At 37.9% G+C, this 21,214-nt stretch overlaps 1 protein-coding gene across 1 annotated transcript in view; it reads right to left on the bottom strand.

Moving 5' to 3' along the window:
* The window catches only part of Pex7 (peroxisomal biogenesis factor 7), a 54,007-nt gene that overhangs the window by 9,696 nt on the left and 23,097 nt on the right, over positions 1-21,214 (bottom strand). Inside the window, exon 7 of the mRNA XM_013026788.1 lies at positions 4,348-4,447. Within this exon, the coding sequence (XP_012882242.1) occupies positions 4,348-4,447 (100 nt within the window). The remainder of the gene's footprint in view (positions 1-4,347; positions 4,448-21,214) is intronic.

Genomic DNA, 21,214 nt, shown 5'->3' with positions numbered 1-21,214 from the left:
ATAAGGGTATTTAGACTTGTTACAATTTTTCTCCCCTGGCACCAAGGTTCCAACTCAGGGCCTTGTGCCTGGTATGCAGGTGCTCTACCACTTGAGCCATGTTCCTTATTGCTTTAATTACTTTTCGGGTAGGGTCTCACATTTTTGCCCAGGCTAACTTGGACCACAATCTTCCATGAAGCCAGGATGACAAGGCAGCCACTACACGTGGTTGAGAAGGGTCTTGCTAACTTTTTGCTCAGGCTGTCTTCAAACTGCCATCCTTCTGAAGTCTGCCCTCCTGAGGACCTGAATTACAGCTGGGCAATATGGTTAGCTTTAAAGGTTTGCCTCATAGATCATCTTACTTTTTTTCTTTCTAATTTAAATTATTTTGATTTCTTTTTCTTGGATAATTCATCTGGCTAGTACTGATACTCTATTGAATACAATGGTGGAAGCAGGCATCCTTGTCTTGTTCCTGACTTAGAGAAGAGCCGTTTTGTCTGTTTATTGACTGTGATGTCAAGGATGGCTGTGGGATATTCTTACTGTCATTATAAAGGTGATGTACGGAAGGGTTACAGTTCTGCACATCAGATCATGAGATATCTTTCTTTTTGGACAGTGTCACCCTTGCCTTTGTTCTCTCCCAGTTTTCCCCTCCCATCCCCTCCCACAAGTTGTATAGTCTAGTTTCAAGCTAGTGTCTGGTGAGGAGCACTGCCGAAACTGTTCACCCTTTGTCCTTCCATTTCTGTGCTCCCTTTACCTTTCACAAAGACAGATGAACCAACAAGATGAAAGAAAGGAAAACAAAACGACCAAGAAAAACCCTCTTCATTCCATTTCTTGCAGTTCATTTTGACAAATATTTTATATAATCAGAGGCACAGAGGCGCTGTGATTTTGTGTTTCCCCTTAGAATATCCTCCTTCGGTCTCACTGTGAATGCCTAGAGTCCTCTATAATTTATCATGTCTGGCTGTAGTTAGATCTAGCTTCCACAAAGGAGAGAAAATATGCGCTGACTGTCTCTCTGAGCTTGGCTTACCTCACTTAACATGATTTGGCTGAGGGATTTTTATGTATGGTGTTTATTATGCTGAAGATATTATTTTTGTCATTCCATTTTATTACCATGTCTGCCTTAATAGTTATGTGTCTTTTACTAAAACTTCGTAAAGGTTATCACAGGACTTATAATGTACATGCTGAATTTATCACAATCTACCCTCAAATAATATTATCTCATTTTAAATGTACCAGTGAGAATTTTATCTCGATATACTGCCAATCCCTCACTTCCCTTGTTCCATTATTGCCACACATTTTTAGTTTTGCATACAAACTCTCCCTTGAGATGAACAAGCCATATCTACTTAGACAATCTGCTTGAATGTCTAACAGGAGATAACTCAAACACAGTTCAATTGTTCCTGTCCCAACTTCCTCCTCACTAAATCAAACCAGTGCCCAACTTGTCTCCAAAACCCAGGAGTAAAACATCATCTGCTGCTTCTTTCTTAGCGCATTTCCAATCCATCAGGTATTTCTCTGCTATCTTTGAAATGTTAGGTTGAATTATATGAAAGTTCCAACAGTTTAATATAGTGCAACCTAACATATCCTGAATCTTTCCATCTCTTCATCCCCAGGACTCAAATTCACCATTGTCTCTTGCCTGGATTACTTTAAGAGACTCCAAACTAACCTCCGAGCCTTCACCACTATCTAAAGGCTATTATCCCATAACTACCGGAAGGAACTCTTAAACACAAATCATATTCCATCATTTTTGTGATTCTAAGCCTCCAATAGGTTTATAATACAATTACTGCTAGACTCAAAACACAGTATGGTTTACAAAGCCCCACATAATTTGGCCCCTATCTATTTCCTCTCACCCTCCCTCTATCATTCTAGAGTTCAGCCACAAAGGCCTTCTTGCTGTTCCCTAATCATACCAAACCATTTTTTTCTCCCATGACCTGCCATATGCTGTTCCCTCTTGCTTTCTCTCTGGATAAAGACATAATGACAAGGTAGTTATCTAGAAGGCAGGAAGAGCCTTCACCAGGAAGTGACCCTTCTAGACCTTGATCATCTGGAATGTCCAGCTTCCAGAACTGTGAAATAAGATGTTGTTGTTTAAGCCAGACGTTCTGTGCTGTTTTGTTCTGATAGCCTAAGCAGCTCTGTACAGAGAAATATCAAATTCAGCCAGTAACATCAACATTCAATTTTTTCTAATGACAAGTAAATCAATGTATATTTAAAAAATTCTACTGTGGAATACCATAATACGTCAGGAAGGTAGACATGTTTGCATTTGCATATACTAGCTCTGCTCCGCCAGCACAGGCTCTGCACATACCATTTCCTTTGCCTGATGGTCATCGCTCTCTTCCTATCATTCACACCGCCTCATACACAGATGTCCAGTGAGCCACACAGATGTCCAGTGAGCCACACATCCTGAGGATTTCTTACACAGGTGAAATACCTACCCTGATTATGAGCTCGTAAGTTACAATGCACTTCTCCTTCTCAGACTTGTCACTATCACCCATTCATATCCATTTGTGAGATGATCTGATTTAACACTGGACTAAATGCTTCATGAAAGCAAGGCCATATATATTTTTATCCCAACGGAAATTCCCAGTATCTACAAGGTCTGGACTATGAAAACATTTATTGAAAGAATAAATGTATAAATTATTTCTAGGATCTCACAACTTCAAAATTATATTCATTCTGAATGAGCTCAGAGATTTTTGGCCCATTTGAATGTGCATTATGCTGTAGAGCCGCCTGCTTATGTATATCTCCAAGACCCCGATTCCATTTCCTAGCTACACTCAACAATCACCACTACTGTAGTGCACACAGAATCTGTTATCCAACGGGAAAAGACAGATGGCAATCACCAGGCTACAGACAAAATATATTGCCTTGCAATATAATCTCTACTGAAGGATGAGTATCATTGATTAATAAACCCTCTGCTCACAAGGTTCCTTTTAATAAGGTGTGTCTATGGAGGGTCTAGAAACCAGCTCAGTGAGGAGCCCCCATAATAGGCATGGAGGAGTTGCAGGTGCCACCTCATTCCAGTCTGGGTCTTACAGTGCACAGGTAATGAATACTTAATGTTTATTTCCATAGGATCTTTTGTTTGGTACTGTCATGTTTCAAAGAGTACATTACAGCTTTTTTAAAACTAGGGTAGAAAACAGGTTCACTCATCTAATTAAAACATCAATAATAGATGTTTTTCTCAGAAAAAGGAGCTAGTTCATTCAAAGTACATTATATTTATATGGAAGATGATTCCATTTCACTTTCTTCTTTGTATATGCTATGAAGTCATTTTCAATTATTTTAATGTTAATGAGATTGTTCTAATGTCTAGTGAAACTATTTTAAACTTATTATATTTAAATTTGTCATAAATCCTGAAAATGAAAGAAAACCTGTGTGTTTAAGTATATTGTAATGTAAAATGGAAGTTACTTTTTGCTTAATTTCCAAAATAAACCATATAAGCTTATTACCTTAATCACACTCTAGAATATCCATGTATTATTTTGTATTTCGAGGAATATGTTGGTTTTATTACACCATTTGTGTTACAAAGTATCTTACTGCTCAATATATTACAGTATTTCTGACATGAATTTATAACTTCTGAAACTGAAATTGCTTTTTTTTTGGGGGGGGGTCCAGTCGTGGGGCCTGAACTCTGGGCCTGGGCGCTGTCCCTCAGCTCTTCAGCTCAAGGCTAGCGCTCTACCACTTGAGCCACAGTGCCACTTCTGGCTTTTTTTCTTTTTGTTTATGTGGTGCTGAGGAATGGAACCCAGGGCCTCAGGCACGCAAGGCAAGCACTCTACCACTGAGCCAAAAACACAAGAATATATAGATTATAAAGAATTATTCTCAAATTATTAAGAGATCCAAAGGGAAAATAAAAAGTGTATTCATTAAAACAGAAACTCTGGACAAAACATGTGGAGACCAGAGAGGGATGGGTTCTGTTGGGAGTCCTTTGTGCCAAGTGTAGGGCCACAGCCCCCCTCAGGACACATCATCCCATCCCATCTGTCTTTTACACTCTATTTACTGACCCAAAGTCTTCAATATGTTAGACATAGAACCTTTCAGAAGTGACCTCATCCTCTCAGAGAAATCAATCTTTTGAGGGAAGAGAGATATGGCAAGTTTCCTCATTATTTCAATGTTCAAATGCTCAAGCTTAGGAGACCAGGTTTTACTAAATGTCCTCATCTGCACTATAATGCTAATCCATCCTATATGCAGAATAGTTGTGGGCTGTACCAGTACATATGATGATTCGATTACCTGAGTAGGACTCTGAAGACTCAAATCCAACCCACAAGTAAATTCCGTGTGATGCTCCACAGTTTCAAGAAGAGGGTCAGGCTTTGAAACATTCCAGAATCTGTGAAGATAAAAAAAAAATAATAAGACAAACTTAATGGCTAAAACTATTTCTACAAATTTATAATAAGAAACAATAGATATTTGAAACATTAAAGATTTTACCATAATAGGCTCAATCAATTAATAAAGAGCCCTTTTACTCTTCTTAAAGGGAAAGTATCTTACAGGGAAAAACATGTACTCCATCCTACTGGATCTCAAATCAACATAATTACTGTTAATATACCTTTGTAAAAGATAATAGTATTCCAATTAGAACACCTTCTAAGATCTACAGTGTGCCAAGACCATGGACTGGACATGAGACACTCACTATATGCCTGCCTTCCTGGCAGTTCTGAAGGCATTCATGCTGATAAAACACGAATATTGGATTTGATGAACTCTTAATACTTTGTGGCTTCAAATTCTACTTCATTTCTCAAAAGGTAACATGAAAAGATCTTAGGTTCAATTTACATATCAACAGCAATTCAAGTTCTTTAAAATATACCTGTTCTGTGAAAATGTCTGTAATTCTGAGACCGTATTTATTTTTTGATGAACAGCTTTTCTTGTAGACTGCACAGCCAAGTAATTCTCAGAGTCAAGGAAAACAGAAACATGTTTTCATGGGTAATATTATATATTCTACTTTTCCTTTACAGACTTTGAGTGCTAATATTTACCATAATATAGCTCTGATTTCTACTGTTCAGAGAATTTGTCTCTATTGTCAATAGACAAAATAGTATTTTAGCTTTCTAAAGCTTTATCTGCTCATCATCCTTTTTATTTGACTCTAAACACACTTTAAAATGACATATTCAGAATCCTAGAGTCATACCCTGATTCAGCTTTTTGAATGATGTACAACAAGGAACACACAGAAGGTTGGGCAGATCCTTTTGAAAAAGAGCAAACACATAGAGCCAACAGCCATAGTTTGTTTAACCTGGAGGTATTATTTCCCTAATAAACACAGAGTTAGCCCTATTAAGATTTGAAAAGGACTGTTGCTATGGGTAATACACTGTGTGGATGCCATAGAAACACTGGATAAATAGCTCCTTTATCAGAATACTGAGACATAGGGAATATTTAGGGGGAATGCTTTACTTCTGAAAGTGAACCTTTACAAACAAAGGAAGTAACAAGCCACAGGCCTTCTAGGAAATCCTAATGGTGGTTGGTCTCCATTGCTTTTGTCCATTTGTTTCTAGACAGTGAATGCTGCCAAGATCTAATTTTCTGGTTTCTGATTACACTATGTAAACAAACGTAAACATGTAATTGTATAATCTAATGTGTAAGATCTGGTTAGGCACTGATTTGCATTATTCAAAATAATAATCAAGTGATTTTGCATAGATCCACTACATCCCAAAAACTCATAATGGTTTTAAAAATAAGCAATTTAATATGGCAAAAATGAGTTAAAAGAACATTAAGGGGAAGAAAATAAGTTGGAACCTTCAGTGATATTGTTAAAACACATGCCATAAGATCATGATGCTAAGCTTTTCTGCAGCCAAAGAATAAAGGGAAACACAACAAGCCCAGACTCAAAATCCATAGGCACATCCTCCTACAACACTATGAGAGCATGATCCCTGAGAGGTTATACAGGAAACCCTCTTCATGTGTAATGAAAAACCTCAATATCACACAGGTACATGTAAAAATGTGTCACCAGTGCCACCTGCCAGTCAATGGCATTTCCCAAAAGTACAGGTTAGTAGAACCATTCTATGAGACAGTCAGTTTGACATAATACAGTGTCCAGTTCTCTGAGTATCTCGGGTGCAGTTTCATTTCAGTGGAACAGGTGGGCTAAATCCTCTTTAGGTAAACCATAATCACTGACTTTTCACTGGAATTTTTTGTTTCCGTTGGTCATGCGGCTTGACCTCCAGAGGCCTGGGCACTGTCCCTCAGCTCTTCAGCTCAAGGCAAGCACTCTACCTATCACTTGAGCCACAGCACCACTTCTGGTTTTCTGGTGGTTTATTGGAGATAAGAGTCTCACACACTTTCCTACCCAGGCTGGCTTTGAACCATGATCCTCAGATCTCAGCCTCCTGAGTAGCTAGGATTACAGGATGAGCCACTGGCGCCCAGCTTCACTAGAACTTTTTAAGGATAATAAATAGCAGCAAGTTCCTGGAATGCAGTTTCTGTTACAGTTGTGTTGATTCAGTTAAGGAAAAGCTGCTCTGAGAACAAGAAAAGCAGTTCTCGTGGAAATGAAGATGTCTAACAAGTACACATATGTGAGGCCAGCCAAGTTCAGCATGAAGGTGTGAAAAGGGAAGCCACTGTTCACAGGAGGCTGGGCTCATTTTCACTAAGTCCATTTGGTCTTATTCTATACATAGCTAAACAGGCCACGGAGAGTTCTAAACCTCAGAGTTAAGTTGTGGCCATCACAACTTTAACCTTGGAAAAATATCAAGTGTTAGTGTGCATTTTATAAAAAAAACTAATAAACAATATGCATGTTAAAACTCCAAGGACCCTTTATGGTGGATGGAGAGTTAGTCTAGCAAATGTCATAAAAGCTTTTCTGGACATTATAACAATTCTGATACAAATTATATAATACACAAAATACATAGTGCAAAAAGTACAAGAGGTTCATTTCCAATGGAAGGGTCCACAACATACAGACTTAGATCAACCTTTTAAAACAACTACAAAGCCCAGATAAAACACCAACAACCACAAAATCATTCACACAAGTATTCATGAGAAACACCAGTAAAAAGGAAGTGAAGGAGCTGGGAAGGTGGCTCAGTGGTAGAGCGCTTTCCTTGCATGCTTGACCCTGGGTTTGATTCCTCAGTACCACATAAGCAGAAGAAAAAAAAATCCAGAAGTGGCGCTTGTGGCTCAAGTGGTAGAGTGCTAGCCTTGAGCTGAAGAGCTGAGGGACAGCACCCAGGCCCAGAGTTCAGGCCCCACGACCAAAACCAAAAAAAAAGGAAGTGAAGACTGGAACCCAGAGCAATAAACAGGTCAAGCCTTTTCTTGACCACATTTGCTAAACATGGAGAATGGAAGTTTTCATATTCTTAAATTGAAAGATCAGGACCAGGAAAGTCAGGGAAAAAATCCATATTAATATGTAGGATTTTAAAATATTTTTAGTATACTAAAGTATCTTATAAAAATATTTTAACTACTGTTAAATATACAAGCTAAATAAGTTGAGAAAATTAAAAGCAAAGCAGTATTGTCACTATAGTATTTATTTGTTGATAGTACTAGTGTTTAAACTCAGCATGCCAGGCGGGAAATCTAGAGTTTAAGCCATGCCTCCAGTCCATTTTTGCTCTGGTTATTTCTAAAATGAGGTCTCACTTTTTGCCCAGGCCAGCCTGAACCATAATGCTCCTTCTAGTTCCTGTTGTAGCTGGCATGCCAGGTGCATGAACTCATGCCTAGCTTTTCCTGTTAAGACAGGGTCTCGCAGATTTTTTTTTTACAGGCTGGCCTAGAACCACGATCTTTCTGATCTCAGTTTCCCACACTGCTGGGATGACAAGCATGTGCCAACTATTGGTTGAGATAGGATCTTATGAATTTTTTGCCCAAGCTGGTCTCAAATCACAATCCTCCTCACTTCTGCTTCCCAAGGAACTAGGAATACCATGTGAGCCACTGGCACCTAGTCAATAATTTACTCTTAATTACAAATGGCATTTTAAGCACAAAAGAAACAGATGTACTTTTCTCCTTCTGTCACTCCAACAGCAACCACAGTTCACAGTTTGACGAGTATACACTTCTGGGACGTTTCCTCATGTCTCCACTCAAGTTCCACCAAGAAAGAAAGTGTTGTAAGGAGACATATGGGATGGGTGTTTCTCTGGGTTCTCTCTCTTGGCAGGGAAGGTAATGATGTGTCTCCTTGCAACCTTCTCCTGAACTCAAGTCCTCTAACTGAATATATTGGATAATATACCCAATATTATATAATCAAATATGTTGAATAACTATCCAATATAATACATATTAATATATTCAATATAATGTAATTTAATTTACATATATAAAATAGGGGATATATATGTATATATCATTAAACACAATAAGCAAAAGAGACATAGCTACAGCCATCCCACATTCTAACCCCAGTAGAAGAGACTGACCTGAGAAATAAAAGAGGGGACTTGGGAATAATGAACAATCGTGGCTCAAGGATCACAAGAAATCCTGCCTTATAATTTGGGTATATATAATTATATATATATATATATGTATAATTAGTGGAATATATATGTAGTTATATTGAACATATTATTCAATGTATTCAATCATATTGGATATATTATAGATATATAACCCATATCGATCTATATAGATAAGTATAGATATAAGTATCTATATTCATCTAGCTACATATCTTCAAGGGCCTTTGTGGACCTGTCACACAAGTAAATGCTCTTTTTTTTTTTGGTCGGTTTTGGGGCCTGAACTCTGGGCCTGGGCGCTGTTCCTCAGCTCTTCAACTCAAGGATAGTGCTCTACCACTTGAGCCACAGTGCCACTTCTGGCTTCTTTTGCTTATGTGGTGCTGAGGAATTGAACCCAGGGTCTCATGCATGCAAGGCAAGCACTCTACCACTGAGCCATCTACCCAGCCCCCTAAAATGCTCTCTTTTTTATTGGGAGAAGTCAGTCTACATATGTCGTTAAGTGAGCAAAGAAGACATTATTTTAAAGTGAAATGTCTGTTTGGGTCCAGCATATATACTTCTTGGTGCCTTTCTGTCTCTGCTGATGAAATCACTGACTATTTAAGCTGTCTGATAGGAAGTAATGTACTGTGATTACAAAGTATGACAGAACTATAAGCACATTTTTCATTTAAATTGGAGAATATAATACAAAGTCTTAATTGAGAAACTTTTGCTTTCTGATACCACAATTCTTAAACAAAACAATGATTCAGGACTGTGTTAATATCAAAATGATTTTAAATATAGGTCTGAAGAGTTTTAAAAATTATTTCAAAAATTAAGCTGAAATTATCCTACTACAGTAAGATGTAATTTGAAATTTCACTTTTGATATTAAGCTAATGGGTGAGTTCAGTGAAGTTTTAAATATTTCTAAAAGCTCTTCCTTTTTCTTTCCTTTTCTCAACTTACAAGTTAGACATTAATTCTTTGTGACTTTTTGCTAACTACAAAGAAAAAATGGAAATGTTTTGGCCATTTTTTAATGCCCTCTACATGCACTATTTTAGGCTGTGTGTAAGTGAATTTTCTCATCATAATTCCTTCCATTTGCATTTCTTGGGTCCAAACTCTAGACAATTAGCAAAAAAAATCTTTACCCATTTATTAACAATGTATAAATACCACTATGTGTCAGGTACTACATTAAATACAATAAACAAAAGAGACTTGGCTACAGCTATCCCACAATCTAATCCCCAATGGAATAGACTGACTTTAGAAATAAAAGAGGGGACTTGGGAATAATGAACAATCCTATTTTATAATCTGAGTGTTAGACATAAGAAAGGGATTTAGGCTATTGAAATTACATTGGGAAGGGGAGAAAGGAGAAATAGAGTAAGATCAGTTGAAATTCAACATAAATGTGTGAAAATGCAACAACGAACTCATCCCCCTACTAGTATAACTAATGTATTAAAAAAAAAAAAAAGAACTAAAAGACAGGGTTTAGGAAAGGGAAGAGTGTCCAATAGGGCCCCATAGAGAAATTTAAACTGCAGGAAGCTATGCTGCCAGCTTAGATGCCAGGTCCAGGAAGCTATGCTGCCAGCTTAGATGCCAGGTCAGTGGCTTGAGACTTCCCAAAGGCTGGAGTTGCCCTCCTGAGTCCCACACCAAAGGCACTGGTGCAGGGGGTGGAGGGGGTCGGCACTCTAGCCCCTCACAAAGCAGCTGTGGTTTGAAACACCAGCCAGAGGCGCCATTAAAGGCAGCAAGAGGCCAAAGGCAGCTGCACCTGATGCCTGGCAGTAAACTAAAGTTTGGGACTACCTGAGTCAGGTTAGAGACAGCTAGGACATGGAAGATGAATTTGGCAGTTAGTTGTCCATGGCTCACATTTGCTGGCCAGGAGGAAAAAAAATGCCTGAGGCCAGAATAGCAAGGAAGCTTGCAAAGTACTCTCTGTGTAGGGTCTGGCCCATGGCTCCACATGATGAATGGGCCCTCCCATCCTGACCTAAATCACATGATCCACAGTGAGGCAAATATCCATATGTGTGTATGTGTTTGTGTGTGTGTGCATCTGTATATACATTCACAATACATAAATAAATGTATGTATACACATATATATAAATGGGCATGTATATGCATATATACAGATATACAAAAAATAAGAAAACACATTTTGTTTTGTCTTATCTTCATTGCTCTTTAAAAAATTACTTGTATTATTATTTTTTATTTTTTTTATATCTGCTACAGGAAATTTTGTACCCCCTCTCCCATTTACTTTTTTTTGGTGGGGGGGGGTGGTCCTGGGACTCAGGGCCTGGGCACTGTACCTGAGCTTTTTTTGCTTAAGGCTAGCACTCTACCACTTGAGCCACAGCACCACTTCTGGCCTTTTCTATTTATGTGGTACTGACAAATTGAACCCAGGGCTTCATGCTTGCGAGGCAAGCACTCTACCACTAAGCCACATTCTCAGCCTCCCATTTACTTTTTAATTCTGTTTTTCTTCCCCCTTTCTCTGAAATAATTATATCTGACCCTCCCAATTCCCTTTCAATATTCAAATTTAAATCATATTTTCTTCCTGTTTCTATAACCATTCCCCATTTAAGTTTTTCTTCTATCTAAGTAGAACTGCTCTCTTCTCATGTGTTCTTCTATGCTGACCTCCATTCCTAATCTTTGGCCATTACCTGGTACCTAGATCATCTGCAAACCACTTTGTGTGTGTGTGTGTGTGTGTGTGCGCGTGCGTGCGTGTGTGCGTGCGTGCGTGTGTGTGTGTGCGTGCGTGTGCGTGTGTGTGTGTGTGTGTGTGTGTGTGTGTGTGTGGTTAGTTGCCTTGTTTTGTTGTGTTATTTAGCTATTCAATTTTCTTAACTTCTTCCACTCTCACCCCAACACAATCTTAATGAGGTCATTCTGCTTTCCTCACTTTACTTTCTCATTAACCTCTGCTATTATGCTTACCTCCAAGCTCTTCCTTCCTACATCACCAAATTATAGTATTATTTATTAGTGTTATCTCAACTATATTCCCTATGATACCTTTGTTTCTGAAGGTATCCCTAGATCAGGAAGATAGAGCTTTGCTTCTGTACGCATCCAAAGGTATTTGTGCACTGGTGCCCAATCTTCATTTGGGATTGTCACGAACACAAGAGTGTGGTTGATCAACTATAATATTTTGTAGGTTAGTTTCCTTACTCTGAAAGGTCTATATCCAGTGCCTAGAGGCCTGATTATTTGACAACTGAGACTGACCTCCAGAATCAACAGGAAAATACCTACAATGCAGCCAATTTTAATAATCTGTGAGAAATCACCAACTAAAAGAACACAAAAGGTTGAAATCACCAAAATCTAGGCACCAGATACGTAAGTTTCAGCAAACAAACAACAACAAGATCAACAAAAAACCCCACTAAATTCATGACTAAACAAGCCAACATGTCTTATTCAAAAACTATCAACTTCACAATAAGAGACTTAAATGACAAGATCAATGAAATGACCTGCTGTATAAATAGCTGAATGAATTTAAGTAAGATATAAACAAATGAGCTCAGGGGCTGGGAAGGTGGCTCAGTGGTAGAGCGCTTGCCTTGCATGCCTGAGGCCCTGGGTTCAATTCCTCAGCACCACATAAGCAAAAAGAAAAAAGCCGGAAGTGGTGCTGTGGCTCAAGTGGTAGAGCGCTAGCCTTGAGCTGAAGAGCTGAGGGACAGCGCCCAGGCCCAGAGCTCAGGCCCCACGACCGGACCCCACCAAAAAAAAAAAAAAAACAAATGAGCTCAGAAGACTTAATGAATAGTTGACTGAAATAAAGATGATGGAGGATTAAAAAGAAGAGGTGGTCACAAAGTCTTGTGGAGCTCAATAGCCCAAATAAAAAACTCAGTCAAAATCCCAACTCATAAAACAAATTAAAAATAGGGTATCAGGTTTTGAAGACAAATCACAGGAATTAGTCAATAACATTGAAAAAAACACTAAGGTAAATGAAACTACCAAAACATAATAGTAAAAAACAAATAATTACACTTGGACCTGATTAAATAAATAGCACTCTAAACATTCACACAATGAAACCAAAGGAGAATATTCTTAGGAGAGGATCACAATGGCTCAATAGCTATGTGCATATGACCGTATAAAATGATGTTTATTGAAATGAACTCCAAGAAATGCAAACAAGAGGTTTTTTATTGTACTGTTTACATTTCTATTTTTGTTTATTTTTCTTCAGCTTATCCTATTTTGTCACTGTCTTTGATTTCTGTAACCTTTGTCTTGTATATAAGATGATCTGATTTGGGGAGGGGAAGGGAAGCACAGAAATGATGGGGACAAAGAGAAAACTAATTCAACAGTGATACTCACTAGACACTATGTTGGCAATAAAATATTCAACTTTGGGGGAGGGGTCCGGGGAGGGGAAAACCTGGGAGAAAATGGGGGAAGAGGGGACACTGTTCAAAAAGAAATGTACTCATTACTTGTCTTATGTAATTGTAATCACTCTGTACATCACCTTTACAATAAAATTTAAATTAAAAAACAAAAAACCCACATTACTATCAAAGGCCAAACCTATGAATCATGAGTATAGAGGGAGAAGATATATAAGCCAAAGAGATAACCTATTCAATGAATACACACCTAAAAATGAGTGAGGGGAAGGTAAATCCTGCTGTTGAGGGAGGTGAGTTACCAGCAGGAAGGAAGAAGGTAATGGAGACAGTGAATGAGGGTTAAATATGGTGAAAGTAGTTTATTTGCATTTATTAAAATAGAATAGGAAACCTGTTGAAATTGTTTTAAGAAAGGGGAAAGGCATAAGGGAGACTCACAGAGGGGTGAGCTTTATAAGGATGTGCTGAATACATGTATGGAAATGGCACAGTGAAATCTTTGCTGTACAAATAATGTATGGTAAGAAAAAAAACTAATTAAAAAAACTCAGGTCTAGACTTGCATAAGAATTTGTGTAAGAAACCAGTTCCCAAAGCTGGGTGCTGGTAGCTCACTCCTGTAATCCTAGCTACTCAGGAGGCTGAGATCTGAGGATCTCGGTTCAAAGCCAGCCTGGGCAAGAAAGTTCGTGAAACTCTTATCTCCAATAAACCACCAGAAAACGGGAAGTGGTGCTGTAGCTCAAGTGGTAGAGCGCTAGCCTTGAGATGAAGAGCTGAGGGACAGAGCTCAGGCCCAGAGTTCAAGCCCCATGACCGACCAAAAAACAACAACAACAAAAAAAAGAAACCAGTTCCCAGGCGATGCTGATGCTGCTGGTCCCAGGACAGCACTCTGGGTACCACTGTCTTAGACATTACTATTAACCATTAACATACTGTAGCAAAGACTTTAGGGGGGGACAAATAATTTGGTGAGAAAAGCTAGGCAAATCCGTTCACAAGAAAGGTAACATTATTATTTAATATAATTTATTTCAGTAAATGACCTAAAAGGCTTCTCTCTCCTATATTATAATAAATGACAAAAACCTTATCAGTTAAGTCCTACTTCCCAGTAATAGAATGATCTAGCACTGTTTCCCACTTTACTCAATCCACCTTCAGCAAGAATTACATATTTAGCACTTCACAGTTTGCCACTTTCACATGACATTATAAAAGTGCTTTTGATCATCATAAAATCTTTTAAAGTATATACAGTGGGCAGTCTCATTTCAAAGATTAAGTGAATAGTCTCAAAGAAATTATTCAGCCTACTGTTCCATAGCTAACAAGCAGCAGCTCCCAAGCCCATACTCCACTGACATCCTGTCCAGTCCTTTTTCTTCCAAAACATCCTGGTACGTATCCTCTAGACCTGGACCGCGTCAGGCAATTCAAAACAGAGATAGGCAGGATCTGAGATTCTTAGGGCAATTTTGATTAACAGGCTGAAAGTCTTTCCCCAGCTCTTCAAACAATATAGAAAATTCCTAAGACAAAGCCCATGCCAGGATTCCATTAGTTAGATAATCAATATTCTAAAATAGTACCCTAAGGAAATTATGAGCCAGAATAAAGGTGAACTCCCATGGCAATGAGTTTAGGAATTCCTTTCCTCTTCTGGTACTTTTATATGCACTTACTGTATCCTTTCACCTACTTTGCAGTCTCTTGCTAGCTTGTGTACCACACAGTCTGTATGGTTATCAAAGGGGCTCATCAGTTGAGTGATACATAAATTCATGAACTCAAACATATGAAATCATAGATTTATTGTGCATTATGGATGGAATTTAAGCACAAATTGCAGACTAGCAAAATAATTTTGTGAAGCGCTAACCCTGTTTTCATTTATTTACTCTATTTATTGACTGCTAATATTCAGGCTATTATTTGCAAGATAGGATTGGAGAGATGTTAGGGTTTTTTGTTTTTGGAACTTAAAAATGAAATTTAAAACAAAAAAGCACTAACTAGTAGTGAATAGATATATGATTATTTTTGAAAGCTCATTGAATAATTTTCAAAGATAACATTTAGAACAATTAATTACAAATACCTAGAAACCACACCATAGTTCATAGTTACTAACTTCCATGGTTAAATATAGTATAATTCTAGAATTAGTTTCAATATCAAAGTGAATTAATTATAGTACTTCAATTAAAACTTTAGTCAGACCAGTATTTTAGAGGGGCAGGCTCCTCTTCATTACAATAAACATTAAGCCCAGGAACCATAAAGCATATAACTTAGAGTACTTTGACAAATTAAAGAAAACCATTAGGCAGATGGAAGGCTTGCTGTGGGAATATTTATGGCTGCAATATACAGGGATACAGAATGATTTTTTCTGAAGAATGCTATATCTCAACAAGAGATAGAAGATGAAGGAAAAACTCCTATAGGGTTTGCTTATTAAGTTTACTGATACAAATTGAAGAATCATAAGATCATCTTTGCAGTTCAATTTTGAATATTTGATTAAAACACCCAAAACTAAAAGAATTCTCCATGTGAAGTAGTATCAATATCAATCTCGGGACCTGATCAATCACATTAATAAGGACAGCCTGTGTGATTTGGACTAAAACTGGTACCAAAAAGAGGCTACAGAGCTGAAGAGCATGTCACAGAAGTGTAGATAAATAATGGCAGGTAAAGCTTCAACAACATGTCACACCTAAACAGTGAAAATCATTACACCCACATCCGGGTTCTGGGGCTCTGGTCATCCAAATGCTTAGTACTTGATCTCTGTAGCTAAGCAGTTTTGCATAAAACCATTGGGGTCCTCAGGCTGTGGAACATCTGCATAGCTCATAGCCAAACGGGTAGGAGGAAGACAGAGAGAGAAAAACAGACAAATAGACGAAATAATTCAGTTCCTTTTCTGGTAACTGGCCATGAATGCTTGAGGAAAGGAAAGAAATCAGTAGATTTGCAGAAAGAGAAGGCAGGATAAAGCAGGTACAGAAAGTACACCAGCTTCAGTACTTCCTTAGGCTGCTGTACTCCAGCCCTGGGGCACAGAGAGACCAGTGGTTCTGAGAAACAGTTTCCTTTTTCTATTTAAACTAGCTAAAAAGATGTCTGTTTTACACACATGCCCCAGATATAAAATATGAAGAAAGATAAGGGACTCTGCTGAAACTATTTAAGATGAAAACATGAAAAATTACCATAGTTTGTTCTCTGCATAGTTCATTCCATGGAGTTGAGTCCATGTAGTAGAGTGGGGTTTCAGGACAGATCTCAAGGGCAAATTATTTATTCCTGATTTCTCAGAGAACAGAGTAAACTCTCACCAGTTGACTGGTAGTAGCAGTAAGTAAACAGACTCACTGTATGTGTGCAAATAACTACTATGAGGAAAGACTGAGATTTCTGCCCAATTACCTTTTTCTTAAAAAACTAATTGCACAGATTTAGCCGGTGACAGACCAGCATCTTCCTGCAGTAACCCGCAATCCTTCACATAGACGCAATCACTTTAAATTCTTCCCGTTGTTTCTTCTGCCATTTTGCTCTAAATAGTATGCTCACTGGATTTATTGATTTTCATTTTCAGATATTATCTTTTGATTTCCTACTATGGGAATGAAGCAGCAGTAGCATCTACTTAAGAAAATACAAACACAACAAAAGCTACTCTGTGGCCTTATTGAACCCATACAGCACAATTTTTTTTAAAAAATTATAATGCAAATTAACAGACAAAAATCCATAAATTTTCTGTGGAAACTAATCAGCACAATTCAAAGTTCAAAGCAGTGACTTATACTGCATTAAGTTAAGGTTCAACATTCCTCTCTCCTTTTTACATTTATCTATTTATTCATGTGCTTGCATGAGGTTATGAATTAGACATGGATTTGGCTTGATTCTTAAAGAAAAATGTTAGTACTCAATAATACTGAAAATGCTCTGCAGTTATAAGTCAGGCATTTAAAGTCTAAAATCTTAAAACTTTTCTTAATATATATTGTCTCATTTTATGGATAATTATTTTCATTTTTTTCTCTTGACATTTAACTGACAAAATTATACTTATTCACGAAAAGGTATTTCCAATATAATAACTGATACAAGGATTTACTAACTTAAACACAAAGAAAAAAGTCTCCTGGAACATATTAAAACTTAGCATATCAAACAAAGTTGGGAGTTATCAGTTCATACATGCATAGATCCTGACCTGCCAGTATACAGAGCTCAACGAGATTTACCAGTATATTTCAAACTACCGTACTATAAGAATAAAACTATCTATCTTTAACTTTAGTTAACCATCAAGATACCAATATAACTGTTCCAAGCTTGTTGACTCATATAATTTTCATCTAGGCAGTGCTGACTTAGCCACAATGGAGCAGCAAGCATTCTCCTCAAAAAAATATTTTATCTAAACAAATCTGCTGCATTACATTCAGTCTTATTAGTAGCTACTTCAAATATAACTGAAGTGAAAAACATATTAAAACATAATTGTTGCAAATTTTTATAATCAGAGTGACCACAAGGTATCATAATGTTTCATCAAACTTAAATGTCACTTACATTTGCAAATATTTATTTAGCATAGCCACGCCCCAGGTGCCAGGGACAAAGCAAAGAAACAAGCTCTAGGCTATAATCATGCAATGTGCTTTATTAACACAAGATATCCTTACAAGAATTAAACAAATAAGGGAATACAAATATTCTCCTTAAAAAGGAAACAAAGACAACTACACTAAAAGTTTCCAACACCAGGGGCAAGTCTGGCAAATCTGAGCTGCAAAGTAAAAAATGTGCTAGTTACAAAAACATTTTTATTTAAGGTATGTTCAAGGTTTACAGCATTAAACATACTTTCTACTGCTAGAAGGACTCAACCATGCTGCAGGAAAATGTTGGTAATTAGAATTACAACATTTAGCCATAAAATTTCTTGTATGATGGGGAAAATGGAGAGGAGTTAAAAACAACTATCTTAAAAGACAATCACTGGAGGCTGCACAGGAGCGCATGCTCAGCCGCGTTCCTTCTCTGTTTACTCTGACTGACCTTTCCTGTGGGTTAGGGGGACTGGAGAAAGTTGAAATGAAAGGTTTGTGAGACAGAGTACATATTCAGCTATACTATCTGTTTACTTTGGCTGACCTTTGTTACTGGGAAGAGCAGTATCTGCCTGTGGAAATCCCTGCTAATAAACACAAGGATCAAATATCCTATCAACCACAGGAAAGACACTGAGGATACAAAGGGGGGTCCTAAGAGTAAGGGTGACAAAGATTAGAGGTGTGCTCTTACCTGCTGTTTGTATTAGCAGTCTAAGTTAGCTACAATCCAAAGATTGCTTTCCTGCTTTATGCACTATCATAACACTATTTATCTTACTCTAAATTAAATATTGACTATCACACTATTAAAAGGCATTGGTAAGAAACGTTTTCAGTGTCTTATTTTGCATGAGCAAATAGTTTCTTTTTCCTCAGGTGTTTTTATTTTGAAAACTTCCAATTCACAGAAGTCATAGAAAAAGAAAAGGACTGCTGTATCCCCTTCATTTAGTTTGCCAGTTGTTTAAGTTTTACCATACTTATTTATATGGATGGTACTAAGGTTAAAGAATACATACATTTGAGAATGAAAAAGGCAAGCCAAGTGCAATTTGCTGGGTGCCTGATGGAGGTCAGGTACCTTGTGAACAGCTTCCATATGTGACTCTCAAATGTCATCATAAGATAGAAGAAACAAAGGCTCAGAAGGTTGTATGAGAGATTAAATAATGTAATTAAGGTTATACATTATGAATAGTGCTGGTGGTAATGGAAAAACGTAAAACTGTAAACTCTTATCTTTTTCTATTACATCATGCTGCCTCCATAGGAACAATTTTCTAGCAAATATTTATCTATAACGTAGAGTGCTTCAGAGGACCTATTTCAGCAACCTAGAGTGAAGCAGATGAGGTCGCTTGGCTGTGGCTTTGAGTGAAATGGCCCCATATCTCCTTTGTGTGGTATGAGCACTGTTCTGGTTCTTGCTGCTCCAAGTTCACAAGGTTTCCTTTCCCTACCTCAGCTGCACAGTACAATAAAAATTTCTATTCACAAAGCTCCTTGGGGGCTTGAAGTATCATAATTATCTTATTAATATAATGCTAGATAAGGCATAAATAATTAATCTCTCAACTTTCCCTGAGCTACTTTACAGTTTAAAATAAGAAACTTATTATTACTATTAGTCTTCTTACCTAAAACATCTATTATTTTTTAAGGACCAATTATGTGCCAAGAACATTTACAGAGTCTACCACATGAAACTTCTGGACATGCTCACAAGGCGGGCAGCGCTTCCTTTATTTCATAGCATAGAAAGGGTGGAGGCTCCCTTCCTCCCTGTGTCTTCGTGGCTCAAGGATTCAGACACTCACCCCACAGCATGAGATGTCTAGCTCAGGGAATGTTCCCAAAGTTCTCCAAAGAACAAAGGATGTGGAGGGACAAGGCTGAGTCCAGACAACCTCCCATCACTTTGTTCTTGAACTGCCAAGGACAATCAAAGGCCAAATTGAGGCTGATTTTACTACTGCAAGACAGAAATGATTCTTTCACCTTTGAAGCCCTAAGAGATAGTCTTCCGTCGCCACCCATTCTGCCAATTAATGCTGATAACAGCAGCAAATGTAAGATGAGGAAAATGCTCCCATATCTCTAGCACTTCCCAGGTACCATACTCGTATATGTGAAGTCACTGAATCAACACAGTAATTCTTCAGTGAATGCTCTCTGGTGTCTAGTTCACACGGGACAAAATGGAGTCATGTTGTTTTACAATAACATGGCCAAGCTTATACAGCTAGTGGAACGCAGTCTGGCTCTGCAATTTGTGATACCCAATAATCACTCCTCTCAGTTGTCTTCCATTGCTCCACTCCTGTTTGTGGCCACACATCTCCCATTACAGCAAAAAGGCTGACAGACTTGGCGTTCCCTCAGCCTTGCCTCTACTTCCCTAGAAGCCTTCCATTTTAGACTCTCTCAGCAAGATATTCCAACCTGGCTATAGATAAGAGACATTCTGCAAATACACCTGAGTATAAACATAGCGTAAGCTGTGCAATCCTGAGAAGTTGCGTTCAAGTTTAAGAGCTGAATCATTAGTACTGGCGGTGTTAACACTGCTGAGAGAGGCTCGCATCATGCCCACCAGGGGTGAGGACAGTTTGTTATCATGGAAATTAAAATTCTCTTCATATTTTTTCTTGACAACAAAAGATACAAAAAATAACTGGTTTGGTTTATTACTATCAAATGCCATTTATAAGATACTTTACAGGTTGGAATACTTATAAAAATATTGTGAAACCACTAGACACCAGTGTAATCCTAGCTACTTGGAAGACTAAGACCTGAGGATCATGGTTCAAAGCCAGCCTGGGCAGAAAAGTCTGTGAGACTTTTATCTCCAATAAAGCCAGTAATTGAGTAATGGCTCAAGTGGTAGAGCAATAGCCTGGAGCAGAAAACCTCAGGGACGGCACCCACACCCTGAGTTCAAGCCCCAGGACTGGCACTAAAAATAAATAAATAAATGGAGTCGAAACTCATCATTGTAGCTTTCTCATCTTAGCAAAGTCATATCTTTATCTATTTGAGAATGTAGAAGAGGTAATATTTGAAACATAATACGTCAGCAGTTTTTACTTTTATTGTCATACATATCTAGTTTGCTAATTTCTCTTTGTGAAATGACCTATTTAATAGGATGCAAAAAAGAAAAAAAAAAGCAATCATGCCAGGAATAATTCATACCTGTTTGTACCTGTGATCCTAGCCACTTGGGGGGCAGAGATAGGAAGGATCACAGTTCAGGGTCAGCCCAGGCAGAAAGTGATCCACTTCAATTAACAATGTTTACAGATGCTCCTCAACTTACAATAGTAAACCCATTGCAAACAGAAATGATAAGACACAATCTCAATTACTACACCACACATAGCCTTCTCAACATTCTAGTTCAGAAACACAGCACACTGCAGTGTTGGCTGCTTCCCTGGGCAGGCTGGAACTGACTCACCGAAGCTGCATCACTAACAAGAAAAGAACAAAGTTCAAAGCAGTTTTTGCTTGG

This window comes from Dipodomys ordii, unplaced genomic scaffold (assembly GCF_000151885.1).
Source record: "Dipodomys ordii isolate 6190 unplaced genomic scaffold, Dord_2.0 Scaffold97, whole genome shotgun sequence".
Lineage (NCBI taxonomy): Eukaryota > Metazoa > Chordata > Mammalia > Rodentia > Heteromyidae > Dipodomys > Dipodomys ordii.
Note: the sequence above shows the minus strand (reverse complement) of the source record. Positions and strands in the feature narration are given on the sequence as shown.